The sequence below is a fragment of the Callionymus lyra genome, chromosome 11, assembly GCF_982586985.1.
Source record: "Callionymus lyra chromosome 11, fCalLyr1.hap1.1, whole genome shotgun sequence".
Lineage (NCBI taxonomy): Eukaryota > Metazoa > Chordata > Actinopteri > Syngnathiformes > Callionymidae > Callionymus > Callionymus lyra.
Window position 1 is genome coordinate 6813347 of NC_141828.1, and position 20561 is coordinate 6833907.

General features: G+C 44.2%; 2 protein-coding genes across 2 annotated transcripts; one reads left to right on the forward strand and one right to left on the reverse strand.

Annotated features, from left to right (window-relative positions):
- Nucleotides 1–75: 75 nt before the first annotated feature.
- On the reverse strand, nt 76–7695 carry LOC148069120 (uncharacterized). Its single transcript, XM_087802892.1, has 2 exons — nt 6896–7695; nt 76–2286 (listed from the first exon to the last, which is right to left on the reverse strand). Exons 1-2 carry the CDS (start codon nt 7401–7403, stop codon nt 1661–1663), a joined length of 1134 nt encoding a protein of 377 aa, XP_087659018.1. The 5' UTR covers nt 7404–7695; the 3' UTR covers nt 76–1660.
- Nucleotides 7696–16991: 9296 nt separating this feature from the next.
- macroh2a2 (macroH2A.2 histone) lies at nt 16992–20196 on the forward strand. Its single transcript, XM_087802911.1, has 8 exons — nt 16992–17164; nt 18602–18708; nt 18795–18983; nt 19046–19150; nt 19215–19314; nt 19379–19468; nt 19540–19714; nt 19778–20196. The coding sequence occupies exons 1-8, from the start codon at nt 16993–16995 to the stop codon at nt 19941–19943; spliced, it is 1104 nt and encodes a 367-aa protein (XP_087659037.1). The 5' UTR covers nt 16992; the 3' UTR covers nt 19944–20196.
- Nucleotides 20197–20561: the final 365 nt, after the last annotated feature.

Below are 20561 nucleotides of genomic sequence, written 5' to 3' on the forward strand. Positions count from 1 at the left end.
ACGTCATGACGTGAACGAACGTCAGTCACGTGACCCGCCAGATACAAACTCTCTGTCTTTTGATGGAAAATTCGTTTTTATTCAAGCATGTTTTCATATCTGTGACCGCTCTGCTGCTAGCATCAACCATGACGTCATCACGAGAAGAAGGGTCGTCGGGTGGATTCCCCACGTGAGCATGACTGATTCCCTGATTGCTCCTGCGCGTGCGGCGGGTCACAGCACGTCTCCTCATCCGGGTCCTCGCGTCCACAGTTACTGAAGGTTCCACCTGAGGATTCATGACGAGCTAAAGTCTCTCTTTATGCTTCAGTACAATGACGCCGCGGGACCAGTGGGTTCTCCTGGTGAGGTTTTAATACAAGATGCTGCGTGACGATCTGGACGCGAGGAACCAGAACCGGCTACGGTGTCCGGGCTGCCGCCCACTGATGACGTCACGCGACCACTTTTTTTTTTCGTTTCCGATAATAAAAAAATCGAGAAACACGCGCACGTTTTTGTTGCTATGCTTGTAGAAAGACCTCGTGTCGTGATAACTGCTTTTTAAACTGTTGAAAGTCGCATTTAAAAATGAAAAAAAAAAAACCTGCACGTGACGTCATCAGTCAGCGTCCTCGCACCAGAAGACTTTTTGTCCATGAACATAGAAAATTATTTATATCACTTAAACACAAAACTCTGCAAAATAAAGTGTGGCAGTGTGGTACGGGGGGATACAGCGCCCCCTCCCGGAGGTCAGTCAACTTTAGCACAGTCTGAACACCTAAATATTATAAATGGCGACATTTGTCTTTACACTGACGAGGTAAACGAGCGTCCTAGTGATGAGCGTTTGTATGACGTCACCACAGTAACCATGGAGACGAATCACAGCACATTCCTGAGTCTCTTTTTTTTTTTTGATTTGACATGTTGAGCTCCGAGACAACAGAAATAAATATGAACACTGGAGTGTGTGTGTGTGTGCGTGTGTGTGTGTGTGTGTGTGTTGATCAGGAATCAAATATCTTTGCTGGCAGTGAAACACAAACTTGACCGAGTGACGACAAACGAAAGTAGCTGCTCGACTTTTTCTTCTGCGCTGGATCATGTGAGCGGAACTTTGGAAGACGTTTGATGAATCGGCTAAAACATTATGACCAGCGCGTGGATCCTCTGATGGATCAAACCTTGTGTCGTACGTTTTGTTTGGACGTCCGACCCGAGGGTCACGGGGTCACCTGGACCTTCCTGAACACACGGCATCTGGTCATAATGTTCTTGAAGAAAGCTCCGCTCACATCATCGCAGCAGCTCCGACCCGAAATAAGAACCTGTCTTAAATTGATCCATTTACATTCACCTTCTGTTACTTTGACCTTGAGACCCTCTGTGAGGGCGGAGCTTATGAACTAACTGCAGTCAGAAACCAGGGGGGGGGTCACTAAGTGGTCTCACATTGGTCCACGTGGAAGTAGGAACCTGCTGATTTCAACCTGGTTTTCGATGAGCCCTTGACTCTGGTTCTGGTTCTGGTCCTGTGATTGGGTTTTCCTGGTGTTAGTTGAGATTAGTGCGCTAACACTGGACACCGTCTAGACCGGAACAGAACCCGTCTGATCACAGTTGCTCCGTCTGTAGTCCGCAGTCGCTTCTCCACCACGACTTTGAGCAACACCTACGTGCCGTACTCCTCGTCGTCGCTGGGTTCTGACTTGATGTGGTCGCGGTGCAGCAGGGGGAAGTCCGGCGCCGCAGTCCTGGTGCAGACGTACCACTCCTTAATGTTCGACAGGTGAGGTAACGCCGGGTTGACGCAGCGCTGGCTCCTGCGCCCGGTCCTGCTGCTCTGCTGCCTCTGGGCCAGCTGGTTCTTCAGGCCCGACAAGGACAGGTCCAGCGGCATGGTGACCGGGGACGCGCTCCGCAGGAGCAGCTTGTGGTCGGACTCGTCGGACGCCCTCAAGTCCAGGTGGTGGGCGGACAGCAGGGGGAACTTGGCGGAGAAGCTCGGGGCGATGCGGGTCATCTTGAGATCCAGCGGCTCCAGGAGGGCCGGGTGGTGGTGGGGGGGCTGGTGGCGGGGCGGGGAGTCGTACATGTCGGTGGGCTCGGAGATGGGCGAGGACTTGACGTGGATCTTCATGTGCTTGCGCAGCGAGCTGGGGTGCGTGTAGGACTTGGTGCAACCCAGAGCCTTGCAGTCGTACGGTTTGGACGCCGTGTGGACCTGCGAGTGCTTCTTCCTGTCGCTGCTGTTGGCGAAGCGTCGCTCGCAGAAGTCGCACTGGAACGGCTTCTCGCCTGAAACACACACACAAACACACACACAGTCACATGACTTTGAAACCATGACCCACAATTATATTCAGATGTGATCATAGAAAGTGAACAAATGAAAATCCTCAGGAAACGACTTTGTTTTCCTGGTGTTGGACGAACAAGACAAACTACTCTGGCAGGAGAACAACACCTGGGGTCCAGAAGACGGGAAGAAAAAGTTGTTGTTTCGTTTTGGAATAGATTTGGGTTTCAGTGGTTGAGCGCAAAACTATTTCATTTCATTCACATTTTCAAACAAACTCTATAACTGATGAAACTGCTGAGGTCAGCAATATTCTGGTGTGAGAATATTTGAACTTAAATATCCCAATATTCTCTTTCACAATACTGGCTCAATAGTCAACAGTGAATCCAGCAGCTTTTAAAGCTGATGTTTGGACATATTTTGGTTTAAGATCAAATGAAAACAGTTACGACTTTGTCAAGAGTCATGTGGTCTGTATATACTACAACACCAGAGTGTGTACTCGACAATACTACACATATATACTTGTTACTACACTATCACAACACCAGAGTCAAATACTGGACAATACTACACATATATACTTGTTACTACAGAATCACAACACCAGAGTCAAGTACTCGACAATACTACACATATATCCTTGTTACTACACTATCATAACACCAGAGTCAAGTACTGGACAATACTACACATATATCCTTGTTACTACAGTATCACAACACCAGAGTCAAGTACTGGACAATACTACACATATATCCTTGTTACTACACTATCACAACACCAGAGTACATTACTGGACAATACTACACCAGAGTAAATTACTGGACAATACTACACATATATCCTTGTTACTACACTATCACAACACCAGAGTCAAGTACTGGATAATACTACACAAATATCCTTGTTACTACACTATCACAACACCAGAGTCAAGTACTGGACAATACTACACATATATCCTTCTTACTACACTATCACAACACCAGAGTCAAGTACTGGATAATACTACACAAATATCCTTGTTACTACACTATCACAACACTAGAGTCAAGTACTGGATAATACTACACAAATATCCTTGTTACTACACTATCACAACACCAGAGTCAAGTACTGGATAATACTACACAAATATCCTTGTTACTACACTATCACAACACCAGAGTCAAGTACTGGATAATACTACACAAATATCCTTGTTACTACACTATCACAACACTAGAGTCAAGTACTGGATAATACTACACATATATACTTGTTACTACACTATCACAACACCAGAGTCAAGTACTGGATAATACTACACAAATATCCTTGTTACTACACTATCACAACACCAGAGTCAAGTACTGGATAATACTACACAAACATCCTTGTTACTACACTATCACAACACCAGAGTAAATTACTGGGAAATACTACACCAGAGTAAATTACTGGACAATACTACACATATATCCTTGTTACTACAGTATCACAACACCAGAGTCAAGTACTGGACAATACTACACATATATCCTTGTTACTACAGTATCACAACACCAGAGTCAAGTACTGTACAATACTACACATATATCCTTGTTACTACACTATCACAACACCAGAGTCAAGTACTGGACAATACTACACATATATCCTTGTTACTACAGTATCACAACACCAGAGTCAAGTACTGGACAATACTACACATATATACTTGTTACTACACTATCACCACACCAGAGTCAAGTACTCGACAATACTACAAATATATCCGTGTTACTACAGTATCACAACACCAGAGTCAAGTACTGTACAATACTACACATATATCCTTGTTACTACACTATCACAACAACAGAGTCAAGTACTGGACAATACTACACATGTATCCTTGTTACTACACTATCACAACACCAGGGTCAAGTACTCGACAATACTACACATATATCCTTGTTACTACACTATCACAACACCAGAGTCAAGTACTCGACAATACTACAAATATATCCGTGTTACTACGGTATCACAACACCAGAGTCAAGTACTGTACAATACTACACATATATCCTTGTTACTACTCTATCACAACAACAGAGTCAAGTACTGGACAATACTACACATATATCCTTGTTACTACACTATCACAACACCAGAGTCAAGTACTGGACAATACTACACATATATACTTGTTACTACACTATCACAACACCAGAGTCAAGTACTGGATAATACTACACATATATACTTGTTACTACACTATCACAACACCAGAGTCAAGTACTGGATAATACTACACAAATATCCTTGTTACTACACTATCACAACACCAGAGTCAAGTACTGGATAATACTACACAAACATCCTTGTTACTACACTATCACAACACCAGAGTAAATTACTGGGAAAAACTACACCAGAGTAAATTACTGGACAATACTACACATATATCCTTGTTACTACAGTATCACAACACCAGAGTCAAGTACTGGACAATACTACACATATATCCTTGTTACTACAGTATCACAACACCAGAGTCAAGTACTGTACAATACTACACATATATCCTTGTTACTACACTATCACAACACCAGAGTCAAGTACTGGACAATACTACACATATATCCTTGTTACTACAGTATCACAACACCAGAGTCAAGTACTGGACAATACTACACATATATACTTGTTACTACACTATCACCACACCAGAGTCAAGTACTCGACAATACTACAAATATATCCGTGTTACTACAGTATCACAACACCAGAGTCAAGTACTGTACAATACTACACATATATCCTTGTTACTACACTATCACAACAACAGAGTCAAGTACTGGACAATACTACACATGTATCCTTGTTACTACACTATCACAACACCAGGGTCAAGTACTCGACAATACTACACATATATCCTTGTTACTACACTATCACAACACCAGAGTCAAGTACTCGACAATACTACAAATATATCCGTGTTACTACGGTATCACAACACCAGAGTCAAGTACTGTACAATACTACACATATATCCTTGTTACTACTCTATCACAACAACAGAGTCAAGTACTGGACAATACTACACATATATCCTTGTTACTACACTATCACAACACCAGAGTCAAGTACTGGACAATACTACACATATATACTTGTTACTACACTATCACAACACCAGAGTCAAGTACTCGACAATACTACACATATATCCTTGTTACTACACTATCACAACACCAGAGTCAAGTACTCGACAATACTACACATATATCCATGTTCATACAGTATCACAATATATTACAATATATATGGTAATATTGCCTCTGTGTTGTGATATGTAATACACAGACCAAGTTGATAAAGCCAAGTACTCTCGCTCCCGCAAGAATGAGATAATGTCCAACAACAACAATGAAAATTATTCTAATCTAATCTTGTAAATAATGCATCTATGAAATTCCGGCGCTGAAGGGGTGCAACTAATGTGTTGATGTAAGTGTGTCTTAAATAGATGTGTGACTCTATTGTATCATCAGTGTGTGTTTGTACAAAACTGTCTTTTCATTGAAATATTGACATTAGAAAATTATCTTAACCTCCGCCCACTGAAAACACTTTGTTTTTCTGTAGATTAAATCTTGTTTATCATAACCACACCCACTCTGCTGTGATTGGTCAAACATCAAGGTTTGCGTAATACAGTAACACGTTCAAAACACAGTCATGATGAGTTGAAACTGCCAACCATGACCCACAATTCATTCAAATGTTATCATTGAAAGTGAACAAATGAAAATCCTTTTAAGTTGCCCAAAAAAAACAACCTTTCTTTTGTGTCAACAGATTGTTGTGACCAATGCAAGACGACGACTAACAAATGTTCCCGGTGTTTCCACGGCGACAAAGTCGGCAACTTTGTTTAAAGGTTCCTGGAACTACTTGTGTGAACCGTGTAAACAAGTGTTACTAACACGTCCTCGAGTGTAAACCTGAAGCATCTGAGACCATCTTCTGTAAATGAATCTGATCCTGTGTTTAGGTTAATAAAAACTGAGTCAGTGAGATTCAGTCGAGTCACAAGAGAGTCTCTGCCTCAGATCCGACTCTCGAGTCAAGATTCATTTTAACGCCTTTGTCACGACAAATATTTCAGTCAAAATCTACCCTTTTCTGAAGCAGCAGAGGATGATGGGATGGAGCGGATTTGAATCCTACAAAACCTGCTTCATCTTAGAATTCAAAATCATCATCATCATCATCGTTGTGTACATGAAGGTTCTGAAGACCTCATCTGACACGGATGATGAAGATGATGAAGATGATGAAGAAGGTTCAACATCTCAAAATATTCCCTTCAACAGTCGTGTATGATTCTAGTCCGCGTGTCCTCATCCTTCCAGCTGCTCTGCTTCCCGTCACCTTGCATGACTCCTAGGCTGCATGTCTGGCCCGTGACTCCTCAAGGGAGCGAGGAAGCGAGGCAAGGAGGCACGGAGCGGGCCCCCCTGGTCAACATGGAGGGGCTTCCCATTTCTCCCCCTTCCCTTCCTCCTCGCCCGCTGTGAGCGGATGCCACGGCTCTTAAGGCGCACAATAACAAGCAGACGTCCCTACCCGTGTGCGTGCGCGTGTGGATCTTCAGGTTCTCCGAGCGCGCGAACATCTTGCCGCAGCTGGGGAAGGCGCAGGCGAAGGGCTTCTCGCCGGTGTGCACGCGGATGTGGTTGATGAGTTTGTACTTGGCTTTGAACGCCTTCCCGGCGCGCAGACACTCGTCCCACATGCAGACGTGACTCAGGCTCTCCAGTCCCGCCGCGACGTGCTCGGTGGTGACGTGGTCCACCAGCTCGTGCATGGAGCCGAAAGTTTGCTCGCAGACGGGGGTCGCTCTGGGGGAACTTCGCTCGACCCACTTGCACACCAGCTCGGTCTTGATGCCCGGGCCTGTGGAGAAATCCAGCAGGCCTTCCGTCCCCGCCGCGGGTCCCGGGTCCGGGGAGGAGGGCAGGGCGGGAGGAGCTCGGTGGTGCGACGGCGAGACGATGCTGGAAGCCCCGGAGTTGTTGTTCCCCAGCGGGGAGACGAGGCCATTGTGCCTGGACGCCGCGGCCGCCCGCTTCATGCTCAGCGCGGCGGGCTCCTTCCCCCGCTGCTACCGAGCGCACTTGGCCCTCTTTTTTGTGAGAAAATCCCTCCGGAAAACACGGTCCCCCGCGGTGCTGCGTCGCCGCTCTGCCTCCCGCTGCTCGGCGTCAGATGTCGGGGCTCGGAGCCTCCATGCTGCTGCCGACGGAGTCAATGGAGGCGAAGCGATACAAGCGGGCCGCGACCCAATACTGTCATGCGGCTTCCTCGTCCGTCCTCCGCCTCCTCCTTCCCTCCACAGGCCTATTTCTTTTGGCTTCTGATCACTGATCGATTCTCCGCGCGCATCGCCGCTCGAGTCCGTGTCACGGTCGGGAGGCGGAAAAATAAAGGCAGCGACGGGATGACCCACGTGACAAGTGTGTGGGGTTAATGTTGGAACCCAAGTTGACTCGAGTTTGATTTGGTCTTTTTTTTTTTCTTCCCCCCTAAAGACGACAGTTGCACCAAAACAACAAAGAATGTTGTCACGTGTCATCACTTATATTAAGATTAGGATTCTGCAGTTCAAACATTTATTATTCATTTATTATGTTAATAAACAATCACGTCATCAATCAACAATGTAAACAAATGAAAAATCAGGAGAGAAATTAAACATTTACTGTTAGCTCTCCCTCATGCTTGACATTTTTCTTTTTCTTGGAATTATTATTTATGTCCTTTTATATGTTTTGTATGTATTTATTTATTTAAATGTATTTATTTATGTATGTATGTGTTATTGCTGCTGGTAAAAAAAAAAAGAAAATCTATTATCTATCTGAGGAGTTCTAAAGAAGAGAGGTAACCCTACTTTATCCTTTCATCAGACCTTCCTATTCTTATTTCAACAATAAATAAATAAATAAAATTAACACTAACACGTCGACTGGAGTTGTGGCAGCATTTCAGGGTTTTTTTCAGGGTCGAGTCGAATGTTTTTTACATGTATTTATTTACGTATGTATGTGTTATTGCTGCTGGAAAAAATAATTTATATTTCTATTATCTATCTGATCAGTTCTAAAGAAGAGAGGTTACCCTTCTTTATCCTTTCATCAGACCGTCTTATTCTTAATTCCACAATAAATAAATAAAATGTATTGAGTCGAATGTTTTTTACGAGTTAAACGAGTTCAAATCCCAAAAAGTCAACTAACTAGAACTCTTGGTAATAGAAGTTGCAACAGGCAGATTCCAAAAAGATGTTCTGGTAACAGACCATATGGTGAAGAGTTCCACTTCATTTTGAGGGCGTCTTAAGATATTAAAGAGCTAACAGTTAGCATTACTAGCACATGTTCATTTATATAATGAGTCTTTGACTGTGTCCCTCATGAGGTCATAGATCATGTAGAAACTCAATTCTATTTTGTATTTTTTCCATTATTCATTACTAGTCTCTAAATATGACGATAGGGTTTTATTTTGACCTTTTTTTGTAAGTATTCATTGATATTTAAATGATTTAAGTGAATATAAAAAGAAGATTTGGGGAAAAAAAAAAAAATCATTTGAATGTTATTGAATAAACCTCCCAACGATAACTGTATTTGTTTTTATAATAGAAAACTTAAAATGCACTATTACAATTTTTTTTGACAGTTTTATAACATTTTATAGGTTGTTACTAACTGAAAATAATAATTAAAACAAAAAAAAATGCAGCATAAGGAGGTCATAGTTACTGAAATCAAATCTATTTAAATCAAAATCATGTTAACAGGTCAAGTTACATTTGAACATAGGACCCTTATGTGATAACAATTCACAATTCTTGCATCTATTGATAGTTTTTGGACAGTTTCTGCTTGAATTTATTTACAGGATGTCAGAATAGCCTCCAGAGCTGCTGTTTGGATGGGAACTGCCTCCCACCCTCATAAGTCTTTTGCTAGAGGATATTTTGACCTTTTTTTGTGAGTATTCATTGACATTTAAATGATTTAAGTGAATATAAAAAGAAGATTTTGGGGGGAAAAAAATAAAAAGAATCATTTGATTTATTTTAGTTTGATTTTATCAGATGATTTCATACTTCAAGCTACTTTATTTTTGCTCGACGGCCCTTCATAATAGTCTCCATTTAAACCTAACCCCGGGATAATTTAATATCCGACCACCGGTGAAGATGACGAAGTTTAAAACGGCCGCGTGTCTGAATGAAAACAAACCGACCTGCGGCCTCGAGGCCTCGCGCGGCGTCTGCAAGGTGAACGCTCTCGTGATGTCGGAGAGTGAGGTTTTTATTTTGTGTGTGTCTTGTGTGGCAGATACGAAGTGTAGCCGCTCAGATAGCACGAGCTAAAGTCTCGGCGCGGCTAATCTGGTGTCAGACTCCCGCCCGGCTAACCGCGGGAAGCGAGAAGTTTCGGACGCGGAGACAGCAGGAGTTAGCAGCAGCCGAGTCAAGAGAATTAAAAACACACACGTCAGTCTGTTTGACCCACAACTGTGAGGCAGCAGGACACACACTGGTGGGAAGATGAAGACAATGTTGTCTAGACCAGGAGTCTTTGCACCATTTTAATGTGGGCGACAATGTCAGAGCGGCCGCGATGAGACGCAAGAAAAATAATAGAACGCGTTCAATATAAAAATATGAAACTGTAAATGTACGCTAAATTCCAATTTGACTCATTTTCTTCTGGTCGACTAAGGGTTCGGGATTATTTTCAGTTTTACATTCCTAGTAATCCGGTCCTCTAAGTGTCTGCCGTCTACAGCAGGATCTCGCACAAGACTCGAGTGTTTTCCTTCCATGTAGCATGTTAGCTTCCGCCTCGAACAAGCTTAAAATATAGTCTTGCATCATTTTTTTGCGGAACAATTTCTCATGTCGGGTCTGTTCGCTACCGTCATATGGACATATATTGAAACTATAACAATGAACAGATTACTCAGAAAATAATCCCAACTCGTAGTCGACATGAGGGTGAGTAGATTTCGGGTGAACGATCGGTTTAAGTGAGTGAAAAATACTCATGTGGTGACTGAAGACAAATATATTCTTTGTTTTTTCAAAATAAAACCACCCATCAGTCTCTAATTATCAATGCAACCAAAAAAAAAAAGTATGAAATGAATGATTAAGTATTTTCGTTCAGCCCATTAACAAATGTATCATGGGCCAGAACCGGACTGACTCCGGTGGTTTGGGACTGATCTAGATGTAAGTAAGTAAGTAAGTCATTTGTATTTATATAGAGGTTTTCCAGACCAGGGTCACAAAGCGCTTAAACAATCAAAACAATATTCAATAAAGTATATACTTTAAAGGTCAAGATAACAATGAGAACAACACAGGAGCTCCAGAAAATCAAGGAAAAGCCTGAACAAATAAAATGTCCACTGATCTAAATGTCTTGTCCACTGATCCATATGTCTTGACCACTGATCTAGATGTCTTGACCACTGATCTAAATGTATTGACCACTGATCTAAATGTCTTGACCACTGATCCATATGTCTTGTCCACTGATCTAGATGTATTGTCCACTGATCTTGATGTCTTGACCACTGATCCATATGTCTTGTCCACTGATCTAGATGTCTTGTCCACTGATCTTGATGTCTTGACCACTGATCCATATGTCTTGTCCACTGATCCATATGTCTTGTCCACTGATCTTGATGTCTTGTCCACTGATCTAAATGTCTTGTCCACTGATCTAGATGTCTTGTCCACTGATCTAAATGTCTTGTCCACTGATCTAAATGTCTTGTCCACTGATCTAGATGTATTGTTCACTGATCTAAATGTCTTGTCCACTGATCTAGATGTATTGTCCACTGATCTTGATGTCTTGTCCACTGATCTAAATGTCTTGTCCACTGATCTTGATGTCTTGTCCACTGATCTAAATGTCTTGTCCACTGATCTAAATGTCTTGTCCACTGATCTTGATGTCTTGTCCACTGATCTAGATGTATTGTCCACTGATCTTGATGTCTTGTCCACTGATCTAAATGTCTTGTCCACTGATCTTGATGTCTTGTCCACTGATCTAGATGTCTTGTCCACTGATCTAGATGTCTTGACCACTGATCCAGATGTCTTGTCCACTGATCTTGATGTCTTGTCCACTGATCTAGATGTCTTGTCCACTGATCTAGATGTCTTGACCACTGATCCAGATGTCTTGACCACTGATCTAGATGTCTTGACCACTGATCCAGATGTCTTGTCCACTGATCTCGATGTCTTGACCACTGATCCAGATGTCTTGACCACTGATCTAGATGTCTTGTCCACTGATCTTGATGTCTTGACCACTGATCTAGATGTCTTGACCACTGATCCAGATGTCTTGTCCACTGATCTCGATGTCTTGACCACTGATCCAGATGTCTTGACCACTGATCTAGATGTCTTGTCCACTGATCTTGATGTCTTGTCCACTGATCTAGAGGTCTTGTCCACTGATCTAGATGTCTTGACCACTGGTCTAAATGTCTTGACCACTGATCTAAATGTCTTGACCACTGATCTAAATGTCTTGACCACTGATCTAGATGTCCAGACTGATAAACACATGCCGAAATGGAGCAAAGGAAACCAGTTCAGCCATTATCGTACCAGTGCATCTTCGTCTGAGGACGTTTAGTTTCTGCAAATGTTCACACCTGACCTTAGATAACACAACTTCCTGCCTCTGTGGTTAAAAGAGTTGAATCCCTGCTGAGAAATAGGAGTCAAACTTTGTTTCATCGGTTGCTATGGTGACTCATGTGATCTATGTTCCACTGATCACGCCTGTTTTATACGAGCAAGAGAATCGATTTAATTAACTCTGCCCACAGTTCGGTTCCTGACACTGACCTGGGTCTTCGCAGACTTCTCTCGGTCTAGAAGGGTCTTGCGTGAGCAGATGGACGATGAATAATTGAGGGCTGCAGGTCTTCAGAGGAGACGCTGCAGGTCTCTCGACACGCCCCCCAGAAGACCTGACCCGGTGGATCAGTTCCTGCATGTGGATGATGCATCGTGCCACAGACTTTGAAGAAGGTCCAGCCAGACATCAGATCTTCTGCTCCACATCTCTTCGGTCCTCAGCCAGCTGGATTCCTCTGGAACAACCCGCTCCGGTGTCACTCCCTCCCGAGGAACACCTACTCCCACTGAGGTCCTCCTCACTGAGCTCCACATCTGCACCTCTGTTTAAGAACTCAGCGGCACAAAGTGGGTTCAGTTAGCCACAGATCTATTGAAGCCGCTGTAATAACATTCCAGGCCTGCGGGTGGCACTGTAGAGAACTCACAACAAAGAGACAACAAGTTGCAGATAAAACGCTTAATAACTGAAGATTCTGCTTCTCCTGAGATCTTCTCACACACTGAAGTTTTACTGCACGTCTCAAGGAGAACCATGTTAAACATTATGACCTTTACACTGTGTTACAAGTTATTATGCAAGTTATATTTTTCTGTTATGTAATGAATTTGATTGTTATTGAACAAACCTCCCAATGATAACTGTATATTTTTTAAGAATAGAACACTTAAAATGCACTATTCCAAATTATTACGAACGACAGAGTTTTATAACATTTTATAGGTTGTTAATAACTGAAAATAATCTCTGTTTTTTTTTTTAAATATGCAGCATAAGGTTATAGTTACTGAAATAAAAAGCTATTTCAATCAAAATCATGTTAACAGGTCAAGTTACGTTTGAACATAGGACCTTATTTAAGAGCATCTTCACAATTCTTGCATCCATTGACCTTGTGAGTTTTTGGACAGTTTCTACTTGAATGTATTTGCAGGATGTCAGAATAGGTAGGTAGGTAGAACTTTATTGATCCCTCAGGAGGTCTCCTTCGGGAATTGAATAGCTTCCCAGAGCTGCTGTTTGGATGTGAACTGCCTTCCACCCTCATAGATCTTGTGCTTGAGGATGCTCCAAAAGTTCTCCATAGAGTTGAGGTCAGGGGAGGATGGGGGGCCACACCATGAGGTTCTATCAGCAGCCAATGATGCAGAGGTATTAATGGCAGCATGAGATGAAGATGAGTTTGTTACAGTTCTTTCTTTTGTATCGTGGAAGAAAGAGGTCAGTCAGAACTTCCACATACCTCCTTGCTGACATCACAGCCTTGTTAGGACATGGTGGTCGTTCACCAACCACCACTCCATCCATCTGGACCATCCAGGGCTGCACGGCACTCATCAGTGAACAACAAAACTAGTCTTCATGTATTTCTGGTCCCACAGCAGCCGTTTCTTCTCGTGAACATTGTTCATGTGTGGCCGAGTAGAAGGTTTATGCACAACTGCAAACCTCTGGAGATCCTACACCTTGATGTTCGTGGAGCTCCAGAGGCACGAGCAGCTTTAAATATCTGTTTGATATTTTGTAATAATATTTTAGCAATTGCTCTCTTATATGTTCTCAAATGATGTTTTTGTTTGGAAGAAACCTTCTTCATTGTGCCTTCATCTGCAGGAATCCATGTCTGCTCTGAATCATCCACAAATCTCTTGTAGATGATCCTACTTAAGTTTTCGTGAAACATCTAAGGTTCTCATACCTTGACGAAGGCATTGAACTATTTCACACTTTTCTGCAGCAGAGAGATCCTGGGACACAATACCATCCATGAGTTTAATTGAAAAACAAAAAATGTAATCGTTATTACACTTAAATACAATGCGTAATAATTTAGATTCTGCAGCGAGAATTCTGAGCCGCTCTAGTAGAAGAACTCACATTTCTCCGATCCTTAAAACTCTTCACTGGCTGCCAGTTTCTTTCAGGATCATTTTAAAATTCTGATTCTTACTTTCAGATCTATTCATGGTCAGACCTTCCATCAGTGATCTGATCCAGACTTACACCCCAGCTCGGGCTCTGAGGTCTGTGGATAAGAATCTACTGATGGTTCCTGAAAAAGCTTTAGGGACCAGAAGAGAGAAATCCTTCCAGACTGTTGCTCCTGAGCTTTGGAACGATCTCTGTGTTTGATGATCTACTGACTCCTTCAAGAAACATTTTAAAACAATTTTATTTATTCAGGCTTTTCCTTGATTTTCTAGAACTCCTGTTGTGTTCTCAGTGTTATCTTGACCTTTAAAGTATATTCTTTATTGAATATTGTGTTGATTGTTTAAGCGCTTTGTGACCCTGGTCTGGAAAAGCGCTATATAAATACAAATAACTTACTTACCTACACGGTGTCTATCAAGGTTAGACAACAGATCATGTTCTCCACCTCCTCACTACTGTTCTACCTGTTTCCATGAAACAATCGTACACGTCTGAAGACGTTTGTTGTTCCACTCGTTTATTCATCGTCCATCAGTGTCTTTGAAACAATCGTTCAACTCTTCATGGTTTCAAGGTCGTTGTTGTTCGTCTGATGAGGTTTTGATTGTGAAGCACTTTAACAACAAAATAATACTGGGTTAAAAATACTCACTTCACAAGTACTGATGCCACAAACACACTGAAGAGTCACTGGGTGATGAAAGAAATGAGAGAGGGAGAGATGTTGAAAGTGAGAAAGAAAAAAAGATAGAATGAGAGGGACAGAGACGTAGAGTTTTAGAAAGAGGGGGTAAGAGTTGTTTAATGAAATCATTAAATGGAGAGAGAGAGAGAGAGAGATATAAATATATATATATAAAGGACAGAGAGGTAGAGAAAGAAAGAGGGAGTAATAGTTGTTTAATACAATATTTAAATGGGGAGGGAGAGAGAGAGAGAGGGATAGAAATATATATATATATATATATTTATTTAGAGAGAGAGAGAGGGAGAGGTAGAGAAAGAAAGAGGGAGTAAGAGTTGTTTAATAAAATAATTAAATAGAGAGAGAGAGAGAGAGAGAAGAGAGAGGAGAGAGAGAGGTTTATAGATGATTGATATGGAGAGAGAGAAAGAGGGATAGAAATATATATATATATATATAAAGAGAGAGTGGTAGAGAAAAGAAAGAGGGGATAGTGAGTGAGAAGAGAAAATCATATGGAGAGATAGAGACAGAGAGGTAGAGAATGAAAGAGAGGAAAAGAGAGAGAACTAGAGTGAGAGAAAAAGACAGGGTGAAATGGAGTCAGAGATGGAGGGAAATAAGAGAGCGTGAAAGATAAATGGAGTGAGATTAACAGAGAGAGAGAGAGAGAGAGAGAGAGAGAGAGAGAGAGAGAGAGAGAGAAAGAGTCAGCGAGAAGGAAATAGAGAGAGGGATCTATGGAGTGAGAAAGAGAGATTAGAGCAAAAAAAGAGAGAGAAATGGAACGAGAGAGTCGGAAACAGGAATATATGAGAGGGAAAGAGAGAGAGAAGAGCGAGCAAGAAAGAGAGTGAGAGAACCAGAGAGGAATAGAGAGAGAGAAATGGAGGGAGAGGATAAACGGAGAGAGAAATAGAGCGAGAGAGTCAGAGCGAGGAAGAGATGGAAGAGAAAGAGAGCGAGAAGGAAAGAAGGGGGAGGGGGGAGAGAGGGAGAAAGGGGGGAATGGAGAAAAGAGAGAGAGAGGAGAGAAGAGAGAGATAAACAGAGTCGGAGGTTCTAGTGGAGGTTCTATGTTGCCTCCGACATTCCTTCCTGGAGCCATGTTGTTGCCGTGAGGGGCGTCAGTACCACCAGAACCAGAACCAGAACCAGCCTCCGTCCATGTCTGCTCGCTGACACACGCACGCACACGCACACGCACAAGGACGCACAGCCAGCGCACGCACACACCCGCGCCGCCGCAGGAGGACTCGGGGTCGCGCACAGTCGCGAGGAAAAGGAGCACAAACAGGTAGAACCTCCAGATCGTCGGTTAACGTGTCGCGGCACCGACCGTCGGTGGTTCCGCGGCCGCAGCTGCAGCGGCGGCGGGTTCGGGTCTGAGGCGAGCGGGTCCAGGGAGGTCCGTCCGCTCGGAACCCACGGAGGCGGCGCCGCGGCCGCTGCTCGCGACGCAGCTGCGTTTATCCGACCCGTGTCCCGCGACTCGGAACCGACCCGGTCCATGTTCTGGACGAGGGTCGGAGAAAAGGGACCGGTGTTGCCGTCGGTCGGTCAGTCGATCGGTGCTTTGATGTACGTGACGCCGCTGAAGGCCGCGGCCCGCGCGCCTCCGATCCCGCTCTGTTTACGTTCGACCCGGCGGTACCGAACCCTCGCGACGAACCGAGCCACATTTGAAATGATAAAAATGACAAGTTACGACGTCTCCCGGAGACAAGCCGTGTACGTGACGTCACGAACTTCCTCTGACGCGTCCAATAGGTGAAACCCTGACAGTCCACGTGACGTCACAGTGTTACTATTCTTCAGTGACACTCAGAAGAGCCACGTTTGTTTGTGTGGACGCGTGACGTCACGAGAACTGTTATGGAAAAATAAAAGGGAACAAAGAAGGAAAGTGTTTGGAGGGAACTGGACGAACTTGCTGTCCTGCTGGGACGAGAGGTCCAGGTGTGTTTCAGGTCACTAACCTGCAGTGAGGTCAGAGGTCGCACAGTCAGAACTCTTCTTCTATTAATGGTCTCATGGTTCACCTGTGCAGGTGATCACAGGTCGTCTGTTTATGTTCTGGTCCGCAGACCCTACAGTGGACTCAGCTGGTCTTTGTGTTCCAGAGCAGGATGTCAGCCAGAGGGGGTAAGAAGAAGGTCACCAAGTTGTCCCGGTCGGCCCGGGCGGGCGTCATCTTCCCGGTGGGCCGGATGATGAGGTACCTGCGCACCGGCACACACAAGTACCGCATCGGCATGGGTGCTCCGGTCTACATGGCAGCTGTCATCGAGTATTTAGCAGGTGAGTCAACAACACAACCTTTGGTGGGATCTGATCACATGACGTGCCTCACTCTTTTGTTGTGTCTCACTCTTTTGTTGTGCCTCACTCTCTTGTTGTGTCTCACTCTCTTGTTGTGGCTCACTCTTTTGTTGTGGCTCACTCTTCTGTTGTGCCTCACTCTCTTGTTGTGTCTCACTCTTTTGTTGTGTCTCACTCTCTTGTTGTGTCTCACTCTTTTGTTGTGTCTCACTCTCTTGTTGTGGCTCACTCTTTTGTTGTGGCTCACTCTTCTGTTGTGCCTCACTCTCTTGTTGTGTCTCACTCTTTTGATGTGCCTCACTCTTTTGTTGTGCCTCACTCTTTTGTTGTGTCTCACTCTCTTGTTGTGTCTCACTCTTTTGTTGTGTCTCACTCTTTTGTTGTGTCTCACTTTCCTGATCCGTCTCACTCTTTTGTTGTGTCTCACTTTCCTGACCCGTCTCACTCTGTTGTTGTGTCTCACTTTCCAGACGTGTCTCACGTTTTCTTGTGTCTCACTTTCCTGCCCTGTCTCACTCTGTTGTTGTGTCTCACTTAGGGACGTGTCTTCATTTTTGTTGTCTTACTTTCCTGATGTGTCTCACTTTCCAAATTTTTCATACTCTTTTGTTGTGTCTCACTTTTCTGACGTTTCTCACTCTTTTTTTGTGTCTCACTTTCCTGATGTGGCTCACTTTATTGTTGTGTCTCACTTTCCTGATGTGTCTCACTTTTTTGTTGTGTCTCACTTTCCTGATGTGTCTCGCTATCTTGTTGTGTCTCACTTTTTTTTGTGTCTGCTTTCCTGAGGTGTTTAACTTTTTGTTGTGTCGTACTTTCCTGATTAGTCTCACTTTCCTGACACATCTCACTCTTTTGTTGTGTCTCACTCTTTTGTTGGGTTTCACTTTCTTGACATGTCACTCTTTTGTTGTGTCTCACTCTTTTGTTGTGTCTCACTATTTCGTTGTGTCTCACTCTTTTGTTTCCTGACACTTTCCTGACACGTGTCACTCTTTTGTTGTGTCTCACTTTCCTGATGTGTCTCCTTTTTTTGTTGTGTCTCACTTTCCCAATGTGTCTCCCTCATCTGACATGCCTCACTTTTTTTTATTGTGTCTGGCTTTCCTGAGGTGTTATTTTATTTGAGTTGTACTTTCCCGACGTGTCTCACTTTCCTGACACATCGCACTCTTTTGTTGCGTCTCACTCATCTGTTGAGTTTTGCTCCACTCAATGTGTCTCACTTTTCCCGTCTCACTCATTGATATGTCTCACTCACCTGACATGTTATTCTCTTTTGAACGTACCTCACTCTGTTGTCTAGTCTCACTCTCCTGAAGTGTCTCACTATTCTGTTGAGTCTCACTCTTCTGTTGAGTTTTAATCTCTTATTGTGTCTCACTCTCCTGACATGTCTCACTCCCTTCTCTGCAGCTGAGATTCTTGAACTAGCAGGAAACGCTGCTCGCGACAACAAAAAGGGCAGAATCACTCCTCGACACATCAAGCTGGCTGTGGCCAACGACGAGGAGCTCAACCAGGTATCTGACCCCGTGACCTCTGTTAGTGACCAGGAAGTGTCTCGTTCCTCCTGGACGGCCTTCAGACGCGTGTTCTTCTGCTGCAGCTCCTGCGCGGCGTCACCATCTCCAACGGCGGCGTCTTGCCTCGGATTCACCCCGAGCTGCTGTCCAAGAAGAGGGGGGGTCGCGTGGTCAGCCAGGCGGCGGCGCCAGAGAAGCAGGAGTCGCGGACCAAGAAGAAACCCGCCAAGACCGTCAAGAAGGTCAAAGGCAAACGTGGACGGAAGCCAAAGGTCAGGGTCAGGGTCTGGGTCTGGTTCTGGTTCTGGTGTTTGAACGTCTCCTCCTCCAACAGAACACAGAAAACGACAAAGAGTCGGTACCGAGCTCCACGGTGGACGACAGTCCGGGCGACGGGTTCACCATCTTGTCCGCCAAGAGCCTGTTCCTGGGTCAGAAGGTGAGACCGGACCCGAACCACCGCGAGTCCAGAACCAGTCTTTAAAAGTTGTCCCTCTCCTCAGCTCTCACTCACGGAGAGCGACATCAGCAAAATCGGAACCATCAAGGTGGAAGCCATCATCAACCCGACCAACGCCGACCTCGACCTGAAGGACGGCGTCGGTGAGGAGGAGTCCAGGGTACCGACCCGGCACGTTGGGTTCTGACGCCAATGTTCTGTTCACAGGCAACGCTCTGGAGAAGGCCGGAGGACGCGAGTTTCTCGATGCAGTCAAAGAGCTGCGGAAATCCCAGGGCCCCCTGGATGTAGCGTCAGGTACTGCTGTGATGGCGCCCTCTAGTGTCTGCGGGTGGAAGTGGCAACAACGTTTGTAACCTGTGTTGCAGTGGCGGTGAGCCAGGCCAGCGGGATGGCTGCTCGCTTCATCATCCACTGTAACGTGCCTCAGTGGGGGTCGGACAAGTGCGAGGACCAGCTGGAGAAGACGGTGAAGAACTGTCTCTCCGCCGCGGAGGAGAAGAAGCTCAAGTCGGTGGCGTTTCCTTCTCTACCGGCCGGAAGGTGAGCTCCGCGAGACGAAGGGAAACCTCGAGAACTTTTTCTAATGGTGTCCGTCTCCTGCAGGAACGGCTTCCCTAAACAGACGGCAGCACAGCTCATCCTCAAGGCCATCTCCAACCACTTCGTGTCCTCCAACAGCTCGTCGCTGAAGAACATCTACTTTGTCTTGTTCGACAGCGAAAGCATCGGCATCTACCTGCAGGAGATGGCGAAGCTGGATGCCAAGTAAACGGCGGCCATTTTTTTTAAAAAACCTTTCTGTTGCTGTTGTAGGTAGAGGCAGACAGCAGGGGGCGCTAGAGGCCCTCTCTGCGAGGCAACTTTGTGAGTGCAGTTTTTCTGTGGGTGTCTTCTCATCGCGTCGTTTCCGTTGTCTCACCGATTGTTTGACATTCCGTGTACAAATAGATGCTTTTTTTGGCTTCTGTAGTTTTAATTGTTTACCAACAAGTCTGCAGGAAATAAACCTCAGATCTTTTACACCTGCTGCGTCTCCTAAGTCTCCGCCCATGGTGCTCACGAGGTGAGTTTGTGTGTCTGTTGAAACTCATGGAACTTCAAAAACAAGAAAGAAAATGAGGAAAACCCGTCCATCACCGACACCTAGTGGACAACACATGCTACTACAAATTAACAAACTTACTTAATTAATTAATAAATATTTGTTTTCATAAGAGTCAAAGAACACAAATATACACTTAATTATCCGTCAAAAACTCTCACTCAAATTATGTGCAGGTTTTAACCTAAGTCGTTTTATTCTATCTACGTCATCTTATTTGTGACGTCATATAAATTAAAGGTATTGTGGGGCTCACCAGAGGCAGGTTTCAATACTTCAGTGTGT

What these genes read in the sequence shown, in the direction of transcription:
- macroh2a2 (XM_087802911.1), top strand. Translation starts at nt 16,993, where the DNA reads ATGTCAGCCAGAGGGGGTAAGAAGAAGGTCACCAAGTTGTCCCGGTCG. An exon ending in TGTCATCGAGTATTTAGCAG is followed by an intron (nt 17,165 to 18,601) that starts GTGAGTCAACAA and finishes CCTTCTCTGCAG; the next exon opens with CTGAGATTCTTGAACTAGCA. An exon ending in ACGACGAGGAGCTCAACCAG is followed by an intron (nt 18,709 to 18,794) that starts GTATCTGACCCC and finishes CTTCTGCTGCAG; the next exon opens with CTCCTGCGCGGCGTCACCAT.
- LOC148069120 (XM_087802892.1), bottom strand. Translation starts at nt 7,403, where the DNA reads ATGAAGCGGGCGGCCGCGGCGTCCAGGCACAATGGCCTCGTCTCCCCG. An exon ending in CCACACGCGCACGCACACGG is followed by an intron (nt 2,287 to 6,895) that starts GTAGGGACGTCT and finishes TGTGTGTTTCAG; the next exon opens with GCGAGAAGCCGTTCCAGTGC.